This window comes from Chelmon rostratus, chromosome 22 (genome assembly GCF_017976325.1).
Source record: "Chelmon rostratus isolate fCheRos1 chromosome 22, fCheRos1.pri, whole genome shotgun sequence".
Lineage (NCBI taxonomy): Eukaryota > Metazoa > Chordata > Actinopteri > Chaetodontiformes > Chaetodontidae > Chelmon > Chelmon rostratus.
The window spans coordinates 2,527,668-2,546,601 of record NC_055679.1 but is presented as its reverse complement, the minus strand read 5'-3'; the positions used below and the strand labels follow the sequence as shown (position 1 = coordinate 2,546,601).

The 18,934-nt window shown below is 41.4% G+C and overlaps 1 protein-coding gene across 1 annotated transcript; it reads left to right on the top strand.

Moving 5' to 3' along the window:
* The first annotated feature begins 1,123 nt into the window (after positions 1 to 1,123).
* LOC121625742 (sorting nexin-4-like) lies at positions 1,124 to 9,839 on the top strand. Its single transcript, XM_041963985.1, has 14 exons — positions 1,124 to 1,222; positions 1,678 to 1,802; positions 1,968 to 2,106; positions 3,765 to 3,914; positions 4,006 to 4,053; positions 4,147 to 4,202; positions 5,598 to 5,670; positions 6,602 to 6,663; positions 6,870 to 6,935; positions 7,088 to 7,177; positions 8,240 to 8,339; positions 8,459 to 8,604; positions 8,719 to 8,833; positions 8,929 to 9,839. Exons 1-14 carry the CDS (start codon positions 1,133 to 1,135, stop codon positions 8,974 to 8,976), a joined length of 1,308 nt encoding a protein of 435 aa, XP_041819919.1. The 5' UTR covers positions 1,124 to 1,132; the 3' UTR covers positions 8,977 to 9,839.
* The last annotated feature ends 9,095 nt before the right edge of the window (positions 9,840 to 18,934 follow it).

The window sequence follows — 18,934 nt, the reverse complement described above, 5'->3', positions numbered from 1 at the left end:
CCTCAATTTTGTGTTGGAGGGCATTATTGTTTAAGAGAATGGAATCTGTCTTCTCCCTCTCAGTGTCATATCAGTCAACAGTAAGGGGTTTTTGTGTCATTGTGCCAGATCTCCTTTTCTACTCCTGCCAGAATTCAAGATTCTGCTGGAAACTACCACACATACGCTCAGTGTCCTTTTTTGTTGTTAAGGGGACAATATCATTCTCTCCCTGTGAAAGAAAGGAACACAAGAGGTAGTGTTCTTTGTGCAGGCGGACCGACATGTAATCGTTCACAATTCAAGTTTTATATTGGTTATGTCCCTGCAGAAGATGGAATTCAAGACAATGGTGCAAGTGGGAATATTGTACTATTAATAGCCTCTGTCATTTCTCCCTAAATGTCATACAAGCTTTTTTATGACAACTGGCTTTATGGAATTGACGTGATTCTGGAAGTCTAAAATCCACAGTGTGGGAACTGTACTGCAGAATCAACTTGCTGGAGGTGCTTTCATGGGAGACAAGGGAATGAAGGCCAAACGACGGAGTACGCTTGATGAGATGGAGGCCACACACAATGGTGTCACAAGGAAAGCTGCAGCAAAGAGGGCCTGGCTGCAGGCTCACTGAGTGACATTTGCATGCACGCACACATCCAAACACACATGCACACCCTCTCGCTCTGTCATTGTTGCTTCGTGGTATATTTTCAATAAGGACAATCAGCCCAGTTTTCAGTAATGTTGAGCAATTATTATTCTCACACTTGTGTTTACACTGTACACACAGGTTCTCTTGGGTTAATTATCCTCTGATAGCTTGGTACAATTAAAATGAAAATTTTACAGCTTTAAAATCCATACTGTGCAAAAAATATTTTTAAAAGTTGAAAAAGCAAGAACATAAAGTTAGAAATACAGTAGGCATCTTGTGCATGTTTTTGTAGGAAATGAGTCATTATTTCAGATTCAGGCATTTCTCATTGAACAATATAATAATAATAATAATAATAATAATAATAATAATAATTCAGAAACTTGTGCTATGATGGTATAATGGTGTGCGCAGTAAAGGGTTAACGTCCGCTGGATGATGTGCGCTCTGCGCATGCGTCCTGGCTCACCAACAACATCAGGAGGAAGGGAGAGGATGGCGGAGGATGGGAAAGAAGAGTCTGTAGCTGCTGACGATGATTTCTACCACACGGCCGCGGACAGGCGAAACAGCTTAAACAACACGGTAAAACCATGATGTTAGCGCATCCTTCCAGCTGTAATTGTGAAACGTCGCTTATCCTAGACATGGCTGTGTTAACGTTACGTTGTATTTGTTAACCGCTGGAAAGCTCAACAGTGTAAAGCCCAGCGCAGAGCTAGCTTACATTATGTCGTAGACAAGTTAGCTAAACACAAGAAAAGTTAACACAGGTTGATAAGTCTTATTTCAGTTAATATTTAAATTGTTTTCGCCATTATGGACACATGGAGGTCATGTATGACTCACCCAGTCCGCTGTTATTCCCATGCTAACATTGGTTTGTTCAATAAAAGACTGCCCCATAGGTCATATATCCAAATAGCCATTAGCTCGTAGGCTAACATGAAAACAAAATGTCACCACGAGTGGGCAGAGGAGTGGGGACAGTGACACAGCTGTTTCCAGCCTGTCAGTCATGCTGCTGTGTGATGGCTCAGATGGTGGAGGAGGGCTCCACGCTCCTGCGCAGAATGGAGATCTGTGTTGCTGAGGCTGAGAAGAGGAGCGGCAAAAACGCAGTGAACATGCAGGAGACGTTCACCGTGTACCTCGTCGAAACACGGTGAGAGCAGCTGTCCCCTGAGAGGAAGTGCTGTGGCTCGAGCTTAGATCTTTTGATATGCATTTACTTAGACTTCCTTCTTTCAGCTCTGTGCTGCATGAATTTACTTCTGTCTTTTGTGCAAAAACAACATAACAACATTGTCTCTTGGCTTAATCTTTCAAGGCCAATGGATGCAGTTGCCGATGGTCGTAACCCAGCCCCGGACTCTTTGTGGAGGAGATACAGTGAATTTGAACTGCTGCGGAACTACCTAATAGTTACCTATCCATACATCGTTGTCCCCCCGTTGCCTGAGAAGAGGGTAAGTTCAGTGATTCGCAAAGGATGCAGCCGTGCTTTACATCCTTGCTGATTATAATATGACAGGGCAAGCAGAAGTAGGTTGAGAAATCATCATTGGCTTCCGGCTAACTTCTAGTAAATGAGGAGTAATACAGAAATCAGTTAATGATTTGTCATGGTTTCACTCTCCCGTCCTCATCCCTAAATAATAACAAGCAGGCTGTTGCTCTGAACAGAAGTTTAATTCTAAGTTTGAGTGTAGAGTCAAGAATAGCTTCATTGCACCATCTCAACAATGACTCCAGAACAAAACTAATCCACATGGTGTCAGCCATAAACTGGATGACTGAGCCAGGACTGAAAGTAGCCTGCCACAGAGCAGCTTCACAAAGCTCGACCCAACAAGAAAGCTAAAAGACGGTCATTTTACTTTGGAACACTTCATACCTTCTGTCCACACTCATTACATTAATGACTGTCAATCTAATGAGACTCCCTCTGTTTGGACCTGAATGCAGCTGCTGAACCAGAAAGTGAATTTACCACAGTGTCGTTAAATAAATGACACATGAGCAAATAACAGGAATCCTGATGGCAAGACGGGATGTTACATACACACCCACTAAGATTCAAATCAACAGTTTGGAGTTTTCTGTACCTTTTAAAAAGAGAAATTAGACATTTTATATAACAACTGTTCCTCTGTCTAATGTCATTTTACTATTTGATAATGCAATGAACATTTAAAAAGTGCTTCTGTGGTACTGAAATTATTTTGCACGATGGTCAAGATGGCTATATGACTAGGGCTTTCATGGTGAAGGATCTTCCCCTGCAATGATGTTCGGCAGCTCGATGGCGTGGTGTGCTGCGTCAGTGGCATTGCGGTTTTGTTTTTATTCTTGCAGATAATTTTGTACTTACTCGTAGGCCTACCTACGACTGTATATGATGTGTGTGATGTCACTTGACTACACCCTGACTGTCTCCTAGTGGGGGCCGCAGGGCCGAAGGGAGAGGTTTGTTTTTCTCTGCTGGAGTAGAATACAGCTGTTGGGTTGTTTCGGGAAACTGGCGCCCTCCGGATAGGGAGAGAAGCGCCGTTGCTGGGGCAACCATCGTCATAGGTGATAAGCTGTGCTGTCCTCCAGACATTGTGGGGTAGACTGTTTCCTGTTAGAGAAATGTGTTGATGGCAACCTAAAGACACATGCAACGTGAGCTGGGGAACGTGGATGAGCATAAGGCCTTGTTTTAGGTCTGGAGAGCCATCAGTTAGTTACACATGTTCTTGATGTCTGAAGAATGACCATAATTGGGCAGATTTAGCGCTCCCAGCTAGGATAAAGGGCTGATCACAGGAAGCATCCCTCAGAATTGAGGTGGCATCAGGCAGTGTTCACACTGTGTTGATAATCTCTTTGTTCTCCTCAGCCGAGCATCAAGTCTCAACACAGCTTTCCTTAGGGGGGTGCGAGTAGACCACATTTTCTTCCACAATGCTTTATTCATTTCAATGACATATAGTGCTGAAAAGTGTGAGAATCGTTCAGCTGTGTGTGTCATACGACTGATATACCAAAACACATGATGTGCATGAAATCAAAGAAAAGTATATAAACTGCAGACATGTCAAGGGAAAAGGTGAATGCAGGCAGTTTGTTCTCCTACATGCAGGCAGAGTTTGTGTGGCACAAGCTGTCGGCAGACAACATGGATCCAGACTTTGTGGAGCGCCGCAGGGTCGGGCTGGAGAACTTTCTGCTTCGTGTGGCGTCCCATCCTGTCCTCTCCAATGACCAGATCCTCTACCACTTCCTCACTGAGGTACAAGCTGCAGCTCTTGGTCAGTCCAGCAGTTCAAGCGATCATTTATAGCTCAGTGGTTGATTGAATAACTTCACGCTGTGATTGGCAGGAACATGGCTGGAAGGAAGTGGTGTATGAGACAGGATTTCAGGCCAAGGTAATGCCCAATTGCAGCTCTTCTTAATCTTTTTTCTTGCAAAGATGTTTCAATGTCACAAAGCTTGACCGCCTCCTGTTACTCCTGTTGCAGGCAGATTCCAGGCTGAGAGCTCTCAGTGCCACCTTCAGGGTGAGAAATCCAGATAAGTAAGTTATAAGTGTATTTTCCCAACACACTGTAAGAGAAGCTCAATCATGTTCAAAATGTTGTCAACAGTTACCTGTAATATCTTAATAATTCATCTCTAGTTATTAGGGGTCCAAGCAGCAAGGCTTCTGGAACCCTATTGCATCTGTTAGGATTATTCTTCCTCCTTCCTCCCTCTTCTTTCTATCTATCTGGCTCTCAAAAATCATAACAGCTACAGTTCCCTAACATGGTACATCATAACATAAGCACCCACTTAACATGTATTTAATATTACAACAATATTACAACATAACATATTCAATTTTAAGTTCAGTTTCACACAAACACTAGTAAATCTAAATGGTCTTAAGCTATTATAGTAAAAGTAGATCTGATCTTCCTGGATATTCTGCCTCTAGGGGTGTCACAAATTAAAATAGTTTTTTTGTTTGTTTGTTTGTTTTTAAATAAAGTTGAAATGAATTTGGTCTGGTCTGGTACAGCTGGAGATCACGCTGGGTAAATCTTGAAATCCCTTCCCTCTTTGTTAACAGGATTCTTCCTAAAAGTGAGATATTTCTTTGTGGGCAGCCGTTAAAATGTCTTTATTCTTTTGCACAATTGCCTGAATATTCTCTGATCTCGCTGCCATATGGTACATTTACTTAAGTGCAGTGTTGAGGTACTTGTACTTTACTTGAGTATTTCCATTTTCTGCTACTTTCTACTTCCACTCCACTACATCTCAGAGACAAATATTTTACTTTTTACTCCACTACATTTATCTGACAAGTTACTATGTAGGTTCAGATTAATAATACAAATTATAATCAACAAATACATTATGATTGATAAGAAAAGATGATCCCAGGGGTGAAATTCACTTCTCAGTCGTATATATAGTAAAAAAAAACAATAAAAATCTCAGCTCCATCTTTACCAGCTGCAACATTGAGTATTTGTATTAATTAGAATTAGATAATAGTATCGTACTTTACCTTATTCTGAAATGGGGCAGTACTTTCACCTTTTATACTGTAAGTATGTTTTGATCCTAATGCTACCTAGGTATTATCTCATGATAAACATTAACTAAAGCTAGCTACTGTACATAAAGTACTGCTGTTTGCCAGATTCATGAGGCGTCAGCAAATGAGTTAAAATGTCAAAAAATGTCGTCATTTCATCAACTTACCAGTGCGAAAGCCAATGTTTGGCATTTTTGCCTGAAACTTGACTGAAACAATTAGTAAAATGAAGAATAAAGACATCATCCTCTCCAGATCCATCAGATTAAAAGAAAAAGTCAAAAATGTAAATAACTAGGCCTGATTTTAATCAGTCATTTAAATTCATTTTTCATTTTAATCACTGTGTTCTGCACGTCTCTTTGTTTCCTCTTTCTTTCTCAGACGCTTCATGGAAATGAAACACTACAGCGATGAGCTGCAGTCTCACACATCTCAGCTGCTCCGAGCACGAGCAGTAGGTCTCTTTCTGCCTGTCTGTCTGTCAGACAAACACACACACACACACACTCAACATCTTGGGGAAAAAAAAATAATGCTTTAATCTTAAAACCTGCGTTAAATGCTGCTCCCAATTGGGGGCAGCAGAAACAAATAGTGAACACAACACTGATGTCTCATCACCTTTTTATCACTTTTCATCATAGCTGCTTTGTGCTTTGAAAGCTCATTCCTCACTTCAGAAACAGTAGTAGACACAACAATCTCATTTCAGTAGCAACAGTAAATTTATAATGGAATTACTTAATTCATGTGTATGAATTAACAGAACATAATGTTAAACAAGACTGTTAACATTTTTAAATAGTTCAATCCAGAGTTGTATTTCTGTCCAGAATCAGGCTGGACTTTTTTGATTCCAAAAAAGTTTGGACGCTGTGTTAAACATTAATAAAACAGAATGTAACCATTTTCTAATCCCTTTGACATATACTCAACTGAAAACAGTACAAAGACAATATGTTTAATTTTTTACCTCATCAGCTTCATTGATTTTTGTAAAAAGCTTATTCTGACTTTGATACCGCAACTCCTTCCAAAGTTGGCACAGGGGCAACAAAAGACTGGGAAAGTTGTGTAATGCTGATGAGTGAAACACATGATTGTATAAGGGATAATTCTTCATGGGCTCAGGAGCACGTCGCCACCTGTATACACAGTTCATTTGCAAATGATTCCATTCTGATTTATTTACTTTTTTCACAGCCTAAAACTCTTTTGGAATCAGGGTTGTTGTATTGTTGTAGCAGCACAACCGTATAAACTAGTGTTAAGGGAATAAAAACAAGCGTGCTGGGCTCTTTAGGCTGGACATTTGAATTTATTGATTGAATATTTGCTATAGTTTTAATTGGTTAGTTTCATCTATTTTTCCGTGTCTCCTCTAGAGGGTTGCAGATCGACTCTACGGTGTTTACAAGGTCCATGGGAACTATGGAAGAGTCTTCAGGTATTGTACCATTATCAAGTAAAAAAATGTTTTTAGTCCAAACAGGGCTTTACAATATGTGCAGCATGCAGTACCTTCTATCCTCAGACCCTAAAAAAAACAGAAACTTCAACATGACAAAAAAGATTTGGTGCTACAGTACTTCGAAAAATATTATTCAGTCCCAAAATCCAGGAGCATTTAAATGTGATATTTCGTCACTGCAGTGAGTGGAGTGCCATAGAGAAAGAGATGGGAGATGGACTCCAAAGTGCCGGTCATCATATGGATGCGTGAGTATTTGACACTCGCTGCATTGTCAGAATCCCATCTATCTCTGTCGTCACAGTTTTCTGCAATTCCTCTGCAGATTTTATATTTAACACATACTGTAGGATTACCAGCTGTGTTGCTTGTTAAAACAGATGTTGTCACACATCTGCAGATATGCTGCATCAATAGATGACATCTTAGAAGAAGAGGAACATTATGCGGACCAAATGAAGGAATATCTCTTCTACGCTGAAGCTCTTAGGTAAGACCCAGTTTTAGCAACACTATATACACATTATAGTGTTCACAGTTCATCCTCAGATGACACTTACTTTGTTCTCCCATGCCATGGGCACCCACACACCCCCATACCATCACAGATGCTGGTTTTTCAACTTTGTCCTGGTAACAGTCTGGATGGTCCTTTTCCTCTTGTCCAATATTTCCAAAAAACAGTTTGAAATGTGGATTCATCAGACCACAGCACACTTTCCCACTTTGCATCAGTCCATCTCAGATGAGCTCGGGTCCAGAGAAGCACGTTCTGGGTGTTGCTGATATGTGGTTTTTACTTCGCATGGTACAGTCTTAATTTGCATTTGTAGATGCAGTGAAGAACTGTGTTTAACAACAATGGTTTTACAAAGTGTTCCTGAACCCGTGTAGTAATGTCCTTTAGACAAGCATGTCGGTTTTTAATGCAGCGTCAACCGAGGGATTGAGGATCATGGGCATTCATTCATTCGCCAGTGTTCGGCCTCGCCCGTCGTGTGCAGAGATTCTCTAAATCTTTTCATGAAATCATTTAAATTCATTGCAGGAACATTGTTCTTAAACACTGGGACTACTTGCCCACACAGTTTTTCACAGAGTGGTGAACCTGGCCCCATCCTGGATGCTGGGATTGTGTCCTCTGGCTGAGCTCTGGAAACAATTACAGTAAAGAAACAAAACTGCATATGCACTGTCTCACTTTAGCTGTTGAAAGTCTGCATATCCTTCTGTCTTATTTACCACTTCAGCTGCAAAAACTTAAAGAGTTACACTGTTACTGCGGGGATCAGTGGGCTGCTGTCTCCACCCTCTGCTGCTGCTGCCTTCAGCCTTGTTATATTTAGACTGTTAACATTAAGTAACAGCGGTAAAAGCGATTTGTTGTCAACCTGGCCCACAGAGTGGGATATCTCCCCATGCCCCAGATGATTGCGTTGACTTTTTCACAGAACAATTCAATCGTTTGTTAAATGCTCCCATTGTTTGGCTGGTAGGTTCCAACCTGATGACAGCAGATAATGATATCATGTTGTGCACTTTGCTTTGGCAGAGCAGTGTGCAGGAAACATGAGCTGACCCAGTTTGAGCTCGAGATGGCCTCCCAGGACCTCGTCTCCAAGAAGCAGCAGCGTGAGGAGCTGGCCACAGGGGTACAGCAAACTAATGTTATCCACGTAGTGCTTTACTCTCCCTGTGTTTGTTATTTGTTTGTTATCCAGATGTTCTCCTGCCTCACTAACGTAATTTTCTGTCTTTATGTTTTCCTCAGATTGTGCGGACGTTCTCCTTCAAAGGAATGACCAACAAGCTTTTTGGCCAGGAGGCCCCTGAGCAGAGAGAGGCCAGACTGAAGCTGCTGGAGGAACTGATAGCAGAGGGTGAAGAGACCGTCAAGGAGAAAACCATGGAGTGCGAGTGAGTCATGGAGGCTGCTGCATGCTGGCTGAGCCTTTTCTGTCCTGTGCGCGTTAAAGGATAATATCTTCACCAGATTTGTCTGAGTGCTTTATTTGGTCTGTTTTACCACAGAGAGCACGTTGAAAAGGCATGGGTGGACATGCAGCGCTTCAAGGAGCAGAAAGACAAAGATCTGCGGGAAGCGCTCATCAACTATGCTGTCATGCAAATCAGCATGTGCAAAAAGGTACAGAGCAGCACACCAGGTACCTGAAGGTCACAGGATAAGTGGAGTGGTCATGTTCATGAATCAAGTGTTTTATTTCTTCTCTCTCCCTGCAGGGAATACAAGTGTGGAGCAATGCTAAAGAGTGTTTCCTCAAAATGTAAAGTCAAAGCCTAATTTAATGGATGCCCACGCTCGGCGATGCTCAGGTGTGGATGCTGGGAGTGGATGCCAGTGACCTGTGGCTAAGGTCTGAAAACAACCACAGTGAAGGAACAAAACTGTGTTTGAAGATATATAATTTCATGTGTTTACACAAAATGGGTCCACATGCAGCTAACTTGTTTAATGAACATATATTTACAAAAATGAATCTAATTGATGAGGTAAGACATCAAATATAGTCTTTGTTTTGTTTTCAGTTGAATATACGTCAAAAAAGATGAGCTATTTATCACATTCTGTTTCATTTACTTTTGGAGTTGAGCCTGTACTGCCAGACATTGAGATGCAGACTTCCAATAAGCCTTTGGACCCTCGTAGCTCATCATACACATATGAGACTGATTCAGCCTTTAGTACATAACCAATTTAGAAAAGTATATATACAATAAATAAAAGATCTAGAAGTTGATATGGAATCATTATGATGATACAAAATACAAAACATATTAAATGTGATTGTTTCAGGTCAGCATACAAAAACCAATTATCACTTTCGTTTATGCTTTAACTGAATCAGTCAAGGTGAAGAGGCCAGATGTTGAATCCATGTTGTGATGTCCAGAGTAATATATTGTACTAATGTACAGTGAGCTGCCCAGGAGAGTCATGACACTCAGTCTAACATGATTTTGTCAGTTTAATTAAATTGAATCTTAATTTATTGACTGAAATGTTCTCATGTTTCATGTTATTTATTAACTAATAAATAATAATTCATTGTCCACACCCTTTTATATTTCAAATTTTAATGCTCAGTTAGGATGTAGCTCTTGTCTGTTCTATTTATTTGAATAAAATGTGTCTCACCACCGACTGTATTTATATTTAGTTTTTCTTGTTTATTTGAATACATGCCACAATCCAGAACAACACATAGAACACACACACATCAGCACATCAAAACCTCTGAAGCTGTGGTAAATGCATCTGGTATTTTTGTTTGTATTTTCTCAAATACCAGACCTGTTACATGGGATGATAATTAAATTATTACAGCAATGGGCTGATAGAACAAGCTCGCTGCTGGTCCTGTGGCAGGACATACGCAGAAGGTTCTGCCACAGGGCTTTGATGGTGGTGGCCTGCTGGTTGCTCAGTGTTTGTCCAGTTTCAGTCCTCGGCCCCATCAAATACTCTGCCAGGCTGTCCACTCGGTCCATCCCTGGGACACTGCGCTCATCCACACCCTGATAAATATAACACATATATAGAACATATATATATAACACACAATACGACAGGCAGAAGAATAACACACCTGTCAGAGTGTAACTTGTCACAGCATCAGATTATTGTATTTTTGGATAAGAAAAATAACCTCATCATGATAACTCACCAGAGTAAACAGCAGGCGGCTGAAAAGAGGGGAAGAGCTTCCTTCCGAGCACCTTGACGCTGTAGATGTTGACGCAGTGAAAAGGGTCCCCTGAGTGGCTGAAAGCAGTGAGGGAGGCTTCACTACCAGGGATGCAGCTTCACAGTCCTGGTTCATCTGTGGAGGCCCCCCGGGGGTACAGCTGGAGATTCAGGCTGTTGCCTTCAGATAGTAACCATGTGATCAATAACTGCTTCATTTGTTGAACATTCATTGTGTCACTATTTCCAGAATGATAATGATAATCATCATCATCATCATCATAAGCACAATAATGATATTAAGAAGAACTGCAAGAGAACATGCTCTAACATTATAACGTTACTGTAAGTAGAATGAGGTGATAAAACGTTATGATTCTGCGTTGTTCTCTGAGGAAAACCAGTACAAAGTCTAAAGTCAACATTCAACATCATTTTATCTGAATCTACACAGACCAGGACAGTAATTAACAGCGACTCTCTCTGCACCGACGTGCACCAAGACAGTAGCGTTATGCAACGACAGTAATGCCGATATAGCGCTCGTCATATAGCGTAACAGCGTAAAGAAGCTAGCTAGCTCGTCGACAAAATCAAACAAGCATAAAATAAGTTCGCCAGATGCAGCAGCTCACCTCTTTATGTCGGCGGATGAAACTTGAGAGCAGCAGAAGCGGACCGGGACACTTGAAGCGGCTTCAGACGTGAACACTGCGGCCGGCTCCCGTTGCCGGGTTTATTTTCGTACTGGAGCGGAAGCCGGAAGTGATTGGCTGCGCTACCTGTTGCTATGGCTACCTGGAGGGGGGTTTTTTTCAGGTCACGGAGCAAAGAAATTGCTTTGAACTGTGACGTCACTTGCTCTTTGACATCAAAGCACATCAATAGCTATGACTTCTCATGCTCTGCTGTTCACATCAGTTCCAGATATTTTTCATTTATTCATTTTTATATCGAGAGACAACAAAAAAAGATAAGATGGATCGTTGGCTGAAACGCAAAGAGGACAAAGAAAATCTTCTCGACAACATTTGTGTAGCTCCTGAGGAAATAGACGCCTCAGAGCTGCACAATATGTTCTTGGAAGAACGAGAAGACGACCGCAGAGGACAGTCTCGTGGTCGAGACCTAGAAGGGAGATATAAATGGCTTAAAGCTGGGAAAAAAGCAATCAGTGACTTAAGCAAAGACCTTCGCAAGAAATCAGGCAACCTGCACAGTAAACTCAAGCGCCAGATAGAACTGGAGGAAAAATGTCAGGCTGCTGAAAAAGAAATAGAAATCATAGTCCAAAACAACCACAGTCTTGAGCGAGAAATTGTTGGAGGACAGAGGCAAATGAGGGACCATCAAGTTTTGGAGGATGAATATGAGGCTAAACTGAGTGTAAACAAACGCTTGAGCCAGGAATGGAAGAAGCTGCAGCAAACGGTTCAGGACCTCCGGAAGAAAATCTCCAGGCAGAACGACTTGGAAAAGAAAATTCAAACAACGCAGGAGGAGAATCAAACCTTGAGCCAACTCATCGCTGTCCAAGAACGACAGCAGCAGGCTTTGACCGAGAAACTTCGCGATGAACAAGAGATGCAGGCCGCGTATGCATCAGAGAAAGCTAAGAAAAAGGAAAGGATGGACCACCTTCACAACCTCCAAAGCAGAATCCTGGATTTGACAGCAGAGTACGAACAGGTGAAACCCTGGCTCCATTGGTATCAACAGAACAAAACTGAGCTGAACAGGTTTGACAATGAGAAGGTTGCCCTCGTGCAGGAACGTCAGGAAATTCTCAACAAGATTAGACAGCAACAGTCTCTTGTAAGGGAGAATAAAGACATCACATCTGCCGCAGAGACCATTCGCCGAGAGATTTCTGTTCTCCGCAAACAAATTCAGGAGCTCCGTCAGGAGGACAGACGCTGGACGGCTGGACAACAAGCTGGGAAACGCTGAAACCATCAAAGCCAAATAAAGGAAGGAGGACGTGAGCTTAGATAAGGTCCTGCTGCACATTGAGAGGAAGGAGGAGGAGCAGCAGGCCCATCAGTCCCTCTTAGACTGGCCAAACAGGCGCTAGGGGGGACAGCACGTGGAGCAGGACCGACATAAACGCCGTCTAAATCAACCAGAGGGGACACTGGGCTGCGTTGTAGTTTTACTCTAACACAGTAAGGCTTCAGCTCCCAGCCCTGCTTCCTTCTGTGTTCTTCCTTCAGATGTGGGGTTTTCTCCGGGTGCTCCGGTTCGCCCATTGACAAAGTCAATCAAAAAAATGTAGCAGTCCACACGACTTGTTTCCACAAGGCACCAAGCTTGTTTCCATGATCCTTTGCAAACTTCTACACTGAATTTTGTGGCGAGGACGCAGGAAACTTTTCTTCTGATGACTTCCATGAAGGTCATTATTAGTCCAGATGTTGCTGCGCTCCTTTGCTTTTTTCTCTAAAAGAAATAAATAAAAGTTTAATCTTCATTTTCTACTCACTTAAGTATTCATTGATAAGCTCTGTTCTCATGTGCAGAGCAAATAATATCTATATATCTAAATAATAAATATCTAATATACAGTATATATCAAATATATTCTCATTTTATTCTTTTATTTTTTCAAAGATAGCTGTGTTACATATTTTTGTTTCAAAGGCTTTTAAATAAGTACAATCGGTGTCAAGTACGTCTCAACAAGCCTACATTTGAAAGAGGAGTAATTAAAAAGCTGTTGAAACAATGGTTTCATGTCAGAAAAGTATATGTATCTAAAATGCTTTCATCTTACAACCAAAGTCAGGCCAGTTTCAACCTGTACATACAGAGGACTGATAAATAAAAGGAAATAACCGACTAAATGAATAGAGATGCTTCACTATGAGAAACTGTCAAGAAACTGTCCAGAACAAAACCCCCGTAAAACTGCAGACTACACTTGGTTTTTATGCTCACTAAACTGATGAGATATAGCCCAACATGTTAATAGTGAGCTTTAGAAGTGTTGGCAGGCTGATTTTCTGTTTGTTTCAGTCTTTTAAAGCAGTCAGGCTCGCTGTAGCCCCCTGCCCCCAGTCATTCTGCTAAGCTAAGCTAACCATTTCCTGCCTCTAGCCTCTCATTTAACAGACAGACACAACAGCAGCCGTTTTAGCTAAAAGCTAACAAGCATATTTCCCAAAGTGTCTAAATACTCCTTTTAATCTCTAGAAGTCTTAACTGTTGAAATATGCGATTGAAAATAAAACCACTGCAAAATGATCAAACATGAGGTGATCTAGTGCACGACAGCATGTTCAAGAGTTTTATCACGCTCGTGACTGCAGCAAATGATACTGATACTGTCGGTCTGTGGATTTTTATCTTTTTATTTATTTTTTGCACAGCCCTGAACCGTTAGCGGTGATCAATGTGGGCATGTTGCAGATATCAAACATCTAAAAGACAAGAAATATCAGTGCAGAAATGCCAAAAATTGCCAGGTTGGTTTTTATTGAACCGTAGGATGTTCTGCTCATTGCATGGCTTGGTTTCCAAAAAACCAAAAACAAACAGTATTTCATATCTGTGTAGAATCCAAGGTTGGTTGGTCTCTAACGGTGACGGTGGCTTTAGCACCAACAGCATTTTATAGAAAGGAGAAAGAAAAAGGACAAACTGTTATCAATTTTAACAACAATGATCACATGTATTTACCAAACGGGCCTTTTTGGGTCACAGCTGCTCATTGTTAGGAGTCCTCATTAGAATGAAGGTTTAGGTTCATTTCAAACATGTAGTTATTCTTTATTCAGGGTATTTAATTGTCATGCATTGCACAAGGAACAGCGGTTGTAGCCCCCTCCATGCTCCACACATATCAAATGTGGAAACAGTTGTTCAAGGAACAAGGAAGTTCCTGATTTTCATATAATACCCTATAGGTGTTACGTATGACTTCACCTCATCTTCATCTCAACAGCAGGTCCCACCTGATCTGAACTCAGATGGCTGGATTCAGAGTCCACACAGATAAAGGAGCAACAGTTACCTGAGACAGACAAAGACAATGTGCTATAAATGATTATTGTACTGAGCACAATGAATAAGATCATTACCAAAACAACACAACATGATAGAGTCTATTGACAGAAGGAGGAACATCACACTGACCCCTACAAATGGCTTTTGGTGTGAATGCTTGACAAAAGAAAACAGGTAAAAAGTTCCTGCATCATCAGTGGACCTCTCTCTGAAGTGGAAGCCTCAGAAGTTGGGGGTGTTTGTGGATTATGAGGAGAGTCTGGTCTCTTTTTGTGATGTCGATCAGTGGTCCCCAACCTTTTTATCACCGTGGACCGGTCAACACTTGACAATTTTACAGCGGCCCGGGAGGGGAGGGGCTGTACGTAGATTCTTTATATTGTAAATATAATAATAAACGTAAATCCACTGTGTACTCGTATGCAACTTTATTAGCAGCTTCCTCGTAACATTGTCTTTTAATCCAGGGTGCTTGGTCTCCAGGTGAAGCAGTTTTGAGGCTTCATCGCCTCATTAGAGAGCCGCTCGCTGCATATTTTATGCAGAGCGGGCTCGGTGTGTGGGAATCACCTGTCGAGACAAATCCATATTTCAAGTAGGACTCCTGGTATCGTCTGTTAAAAGCTTTCTTTTTCTTGGAAGTCGTCGGCTCTTCTTCTGTCTCTTCACTGGGCCTTTTCCCCTTCGCAAAGAAACTTCCCAAACACGTCTGTTTTTTACTCATTTTGCGAGCTTGTGGGTTAAATTTGAGCTATGGTGTCCTCTTCTCTACCTAACCTATTTGGGCTTCCTGGACTAGAGGAAACAGGAAGTTAAAGATCTGGGCATCCACCCCAGAGACTGCTCTTTCAACCCCGGAGTGTTTGTGGCAGAAATCAGCGAATGGAAGAAGCAGAAGGCAAGGCAAGGCAAATTTATTTATTTATTTATTTATTCATACATCAGGCCAAAGTAGAAGAGCTACTTGATAGTGTGAATGCTGAGTCAGCATCATTCCTCCATGATTTCCAAAAAGAGTTTCAAATGCTGACTCGTCAGACCACAGGACAGAATCCAGTCTGTTTTTGATGCAGTGCTGTCTGAGGCCTGAGGATCACAGCCAGCCAGTATTTCCAGTCTTGTGCCTGCGTACAGAGATTTCTTCAGATTCTCTGAATCTTTTAATGACATTTTGTTCTGTAGGCAATGAAATCCCCAAATTCTTTGTAATTTTACACTGAGAAACATTCTTCTTAAATTGTTGCCAGCGCAGTGTGTCACAGAGTGGTGGACCCCTCCCCATCATTACTTCACAAAGACTCAGCCTCTCTGAGGCTCTTTTTACACCCCATCATGTCACTAACCTGCTGCCAGGTCACCTCATTAACTGTGACATGTTTTGCTGCCACCGTCCAACTTTTTGAAACATGTTTCCGGCATCGAATTCTAAATGAGGATATTATTTTCATAATCAATGAAATTTCTCAGTTTTAACATTTCATATATGCTATTGTCAGTTAAATATTGGGTTTCAGTGTTTTTCAAATCATCACGTTCTGTTTTCCATTTCACACACAGTCCCAACTTTTTTGGGAACAAGTTGTATACAGATTAAGTTGAAGTAATTAAATAATCACTTATTAAAATAAGTATATGTTCTGAAAAAAACTCCAAAACAATACAGATATGTAAACGGTGGACACTGTGTGCAGGAATAAAAATGACTCCAAGTCATTTCTATTCAAACACAGTGACCTGCTTTTCTGTGGCCTGTTAACTCCACTAGATGGAGATCTTGAGTCAAGAGTGTTTGACTGCGGCCTTTTCTGATTTTTTGAAGAGAAAAAGTGTAAAAACAAAAATTAAAGTCTTCAAGATTTAAACTTTATAGAGTTGAAAGAAGTTGGAGAACTTGTCTTATGTTGCATCCCTTTTGAAACATACATTTCACACACACACACACTCACACACACACACACACACACTGTAACTTGTCCTCTTGACATTAGTTTTCTGGAGCTGGTTCTGAACTACATATTAGATGATGTATTGTAGTTTGGTGTGAGGTGAACAGAGATGCTGCCCAGCATGCAGCAACAGAGACACACTCATGGATTTAATTCTGATTTCCTGCGTTGCTACTGCTGTTTCTGTGTTTTACATCTGGTTCCCCGATGTGTAGTGTGTCTGCAGTTCCTGACTGTTGGTCCATGACCCAAAACACATTTATAAGATGTCAACTTGAGATTTGAGACGTTGCAGTTTTCACTCTTTTCTGATGTTTTATACACCAAAGGATTAAGACAATAATATGCAGAGTAATCGATAATGAAAATAATCATTAATAATATAATAATAATAATAATAATCGTAGTTTCATGCTATTAAATAAATAAATAAAAATGAAGAACCTTTAGTTCTTTAAAGAACCACATTTAGTTTGTGAAAAGCCTTCCTGTAAATAAAGAGGCTCTGCAACTGGTGGACAGAGCCTTTTGAAGAACCATCATTTTTCTGACTCTGTGTGTGTGTGTGTGTGTGTGTGTGTGTGTGTGTGTGTGTGTGTGTGTGTGTGTGTGCATGTGTGTGTGTGTGTGCGTGTGTGTGTGTATCCCGCAACATCTACTGTTTAAGTGTGTGAGGAAGGAGAAATGTGTTTGAGTGTGAACTCTGACCACTGATGGCCAGAAAAGTGTTATTATCTGTATTATATAAGTGTTCATCACAGTGGCTCAGTGTATTTCACACACGTATGTGTTGTTTTTTAATTTGCACTCTCTGCTGTATATCTGGCAGCGACATTTGTAGGGTGGATCAATATTGTTTTATTCTAGAGGTGAACTGACAAACTTCTCCCAGCCTGGTTGGAGTCATACTACAGGACTTGATTAAGGACATCAAAGAAGAATCAGTGACACATGGCCAGTTAACAGCAGGATGAGCCTCCACTAACCTGATAAACTCTCAGTACCCCACGTCTCCAGACGAGGCCAGGACGCTCACACCACAGTGTGAACAAAGAACAAAAAAAAAATGTGTAACATGATGTGTTTGTTGAAACTATGAGAGAAACACAAAACTGGTGCAGAAATAGTAAGAACTGAACTAACAAGAACAGGTTAGAGCTAACGCTACTCCAGGAAAAGGGTTTGAGTTCTGCTACCAAACACAAGGACGCCTCAGACTGCAGGAGTCTGTCTGTGCTCGAGGAGAGAGAGAGCACAGACACAGCCCTGTAATAACAAGGGATGATCAGCTGTATTGATTTCAGTTTATTGTTCCATTTGTCTCTTCACTCTTACATCTTTGGGCCCCTAACCCTCTGGTGCCTGACCCTTCATTTTGGGGCCTGCTGGGCATCCAGTTCAATATGGCCTTGAACAGAGCTGCACAGAACAGTTTTAAAAACAAGAACTTTCTGAAAGGAACCCCACATTAGAACTGAAGAAACTCTGAACACAGCACGCCCAGCCAACTATGTGTGAAGATGTTACCTCCTTGCTGCAAGACGGGTAGAAAGAGAGAGAGCGTGACATGTAGACCATCAGCAGCGAGGAGGAGCGAACATGCCTGAGAGGGCGCAGAGATGCCAGAGAATCTGCAGGGAAAAATGTTGGGCCTCCCTCCCCTTTCAAAGCAACCTTTCTTTAACCCAACGACCCATCAGATGAACTTAGCTTTTCCTGTGAGCGTGGCTTGATGATATAGAATAATAAGAGTACTTTAGAAGAATAGGATTTGCCACCAACATCTTTATGTTCATGTTGGCGCCTCTCAGTGGCTGAATGCGGCCTTTCATGGTTTAATGTTGGAGTTTTACTTCATTTAGTTTAGTTCATTTACAACCAAAAATTACTTCCCCTGTTTTCCATTTCCATCAGAGATACACTTTCCCAATCCATCCCATCCCTTTCAATGGGAAACAGAATCTGTGCATCACAAAGCATCACATCAGGTCCTGAGTGCACACCAGATGCACCAAACACACACGAGAAGTAATCAAGGCACAGAAGCAGGGATGTCCACATCTGGTAAGTGAATGTGATGAAATTGCTGCTTTGCTGGACGGATGATGTGCAACAAGATGCCATCAGAGTGTGGAACTCTCACAGAAAACAAAAGAGATGCATGTTTTGACATTGCAGTGGTAATTTGTCCATAAAAAACTGTGCTTCAAACTCGAAACAAGCTCCAAAACAAAAGGTCACTAATGCATCACAGTGATGTATCGTACCCAGACAAAAGCCCGCTGAACATACAGTTAATACGTTTGGTTTATTTAACCCTGACGATTAAAACAACAACAATAGAACAAAGCCATCAGCCATCATGGCTCCAGCTGCCACTTCTTGCCTCTTGCTCTGGTTAAAGAAACCACAGACTCTCCCAGGTGCTGATCTGACACCTGCCAGTCTATATAAAGCCTGAGGCTGATCATTTCTGGGGTCCTAATGTGGAGGTTTAAAGGTCCTACAAGTTCATTTTTATTAATGGTCTGAGCACACAGAACTGTTCTCTGCAGTGCAGAAAATAATGATTCTCTTCTGTACTTTCACT

Coding starts and splice junctions, on each gene's coding strand:
- LOC121625742 (XM_041963985.1), top strand. CDS start 1,133: ATGGCGGAGGATGGGAAAGAAGAGTCTGTAGCTGCTGACGATGATTTC. Junction 6,664..6,869: donor AACTATGGAAGAGTCTTCAG/GTATTGTACCAT, acceptor TCGTCACTGCAG/TGAGTGGAGTGCCATAGAGA. Junction 8,605..8,718: donor GAGAAAACCATGGAGTGCGA/GTGAGTCATGGA, acceptor GTTTTACCACAG/AGAGCACGTTGAAAAGGCAT.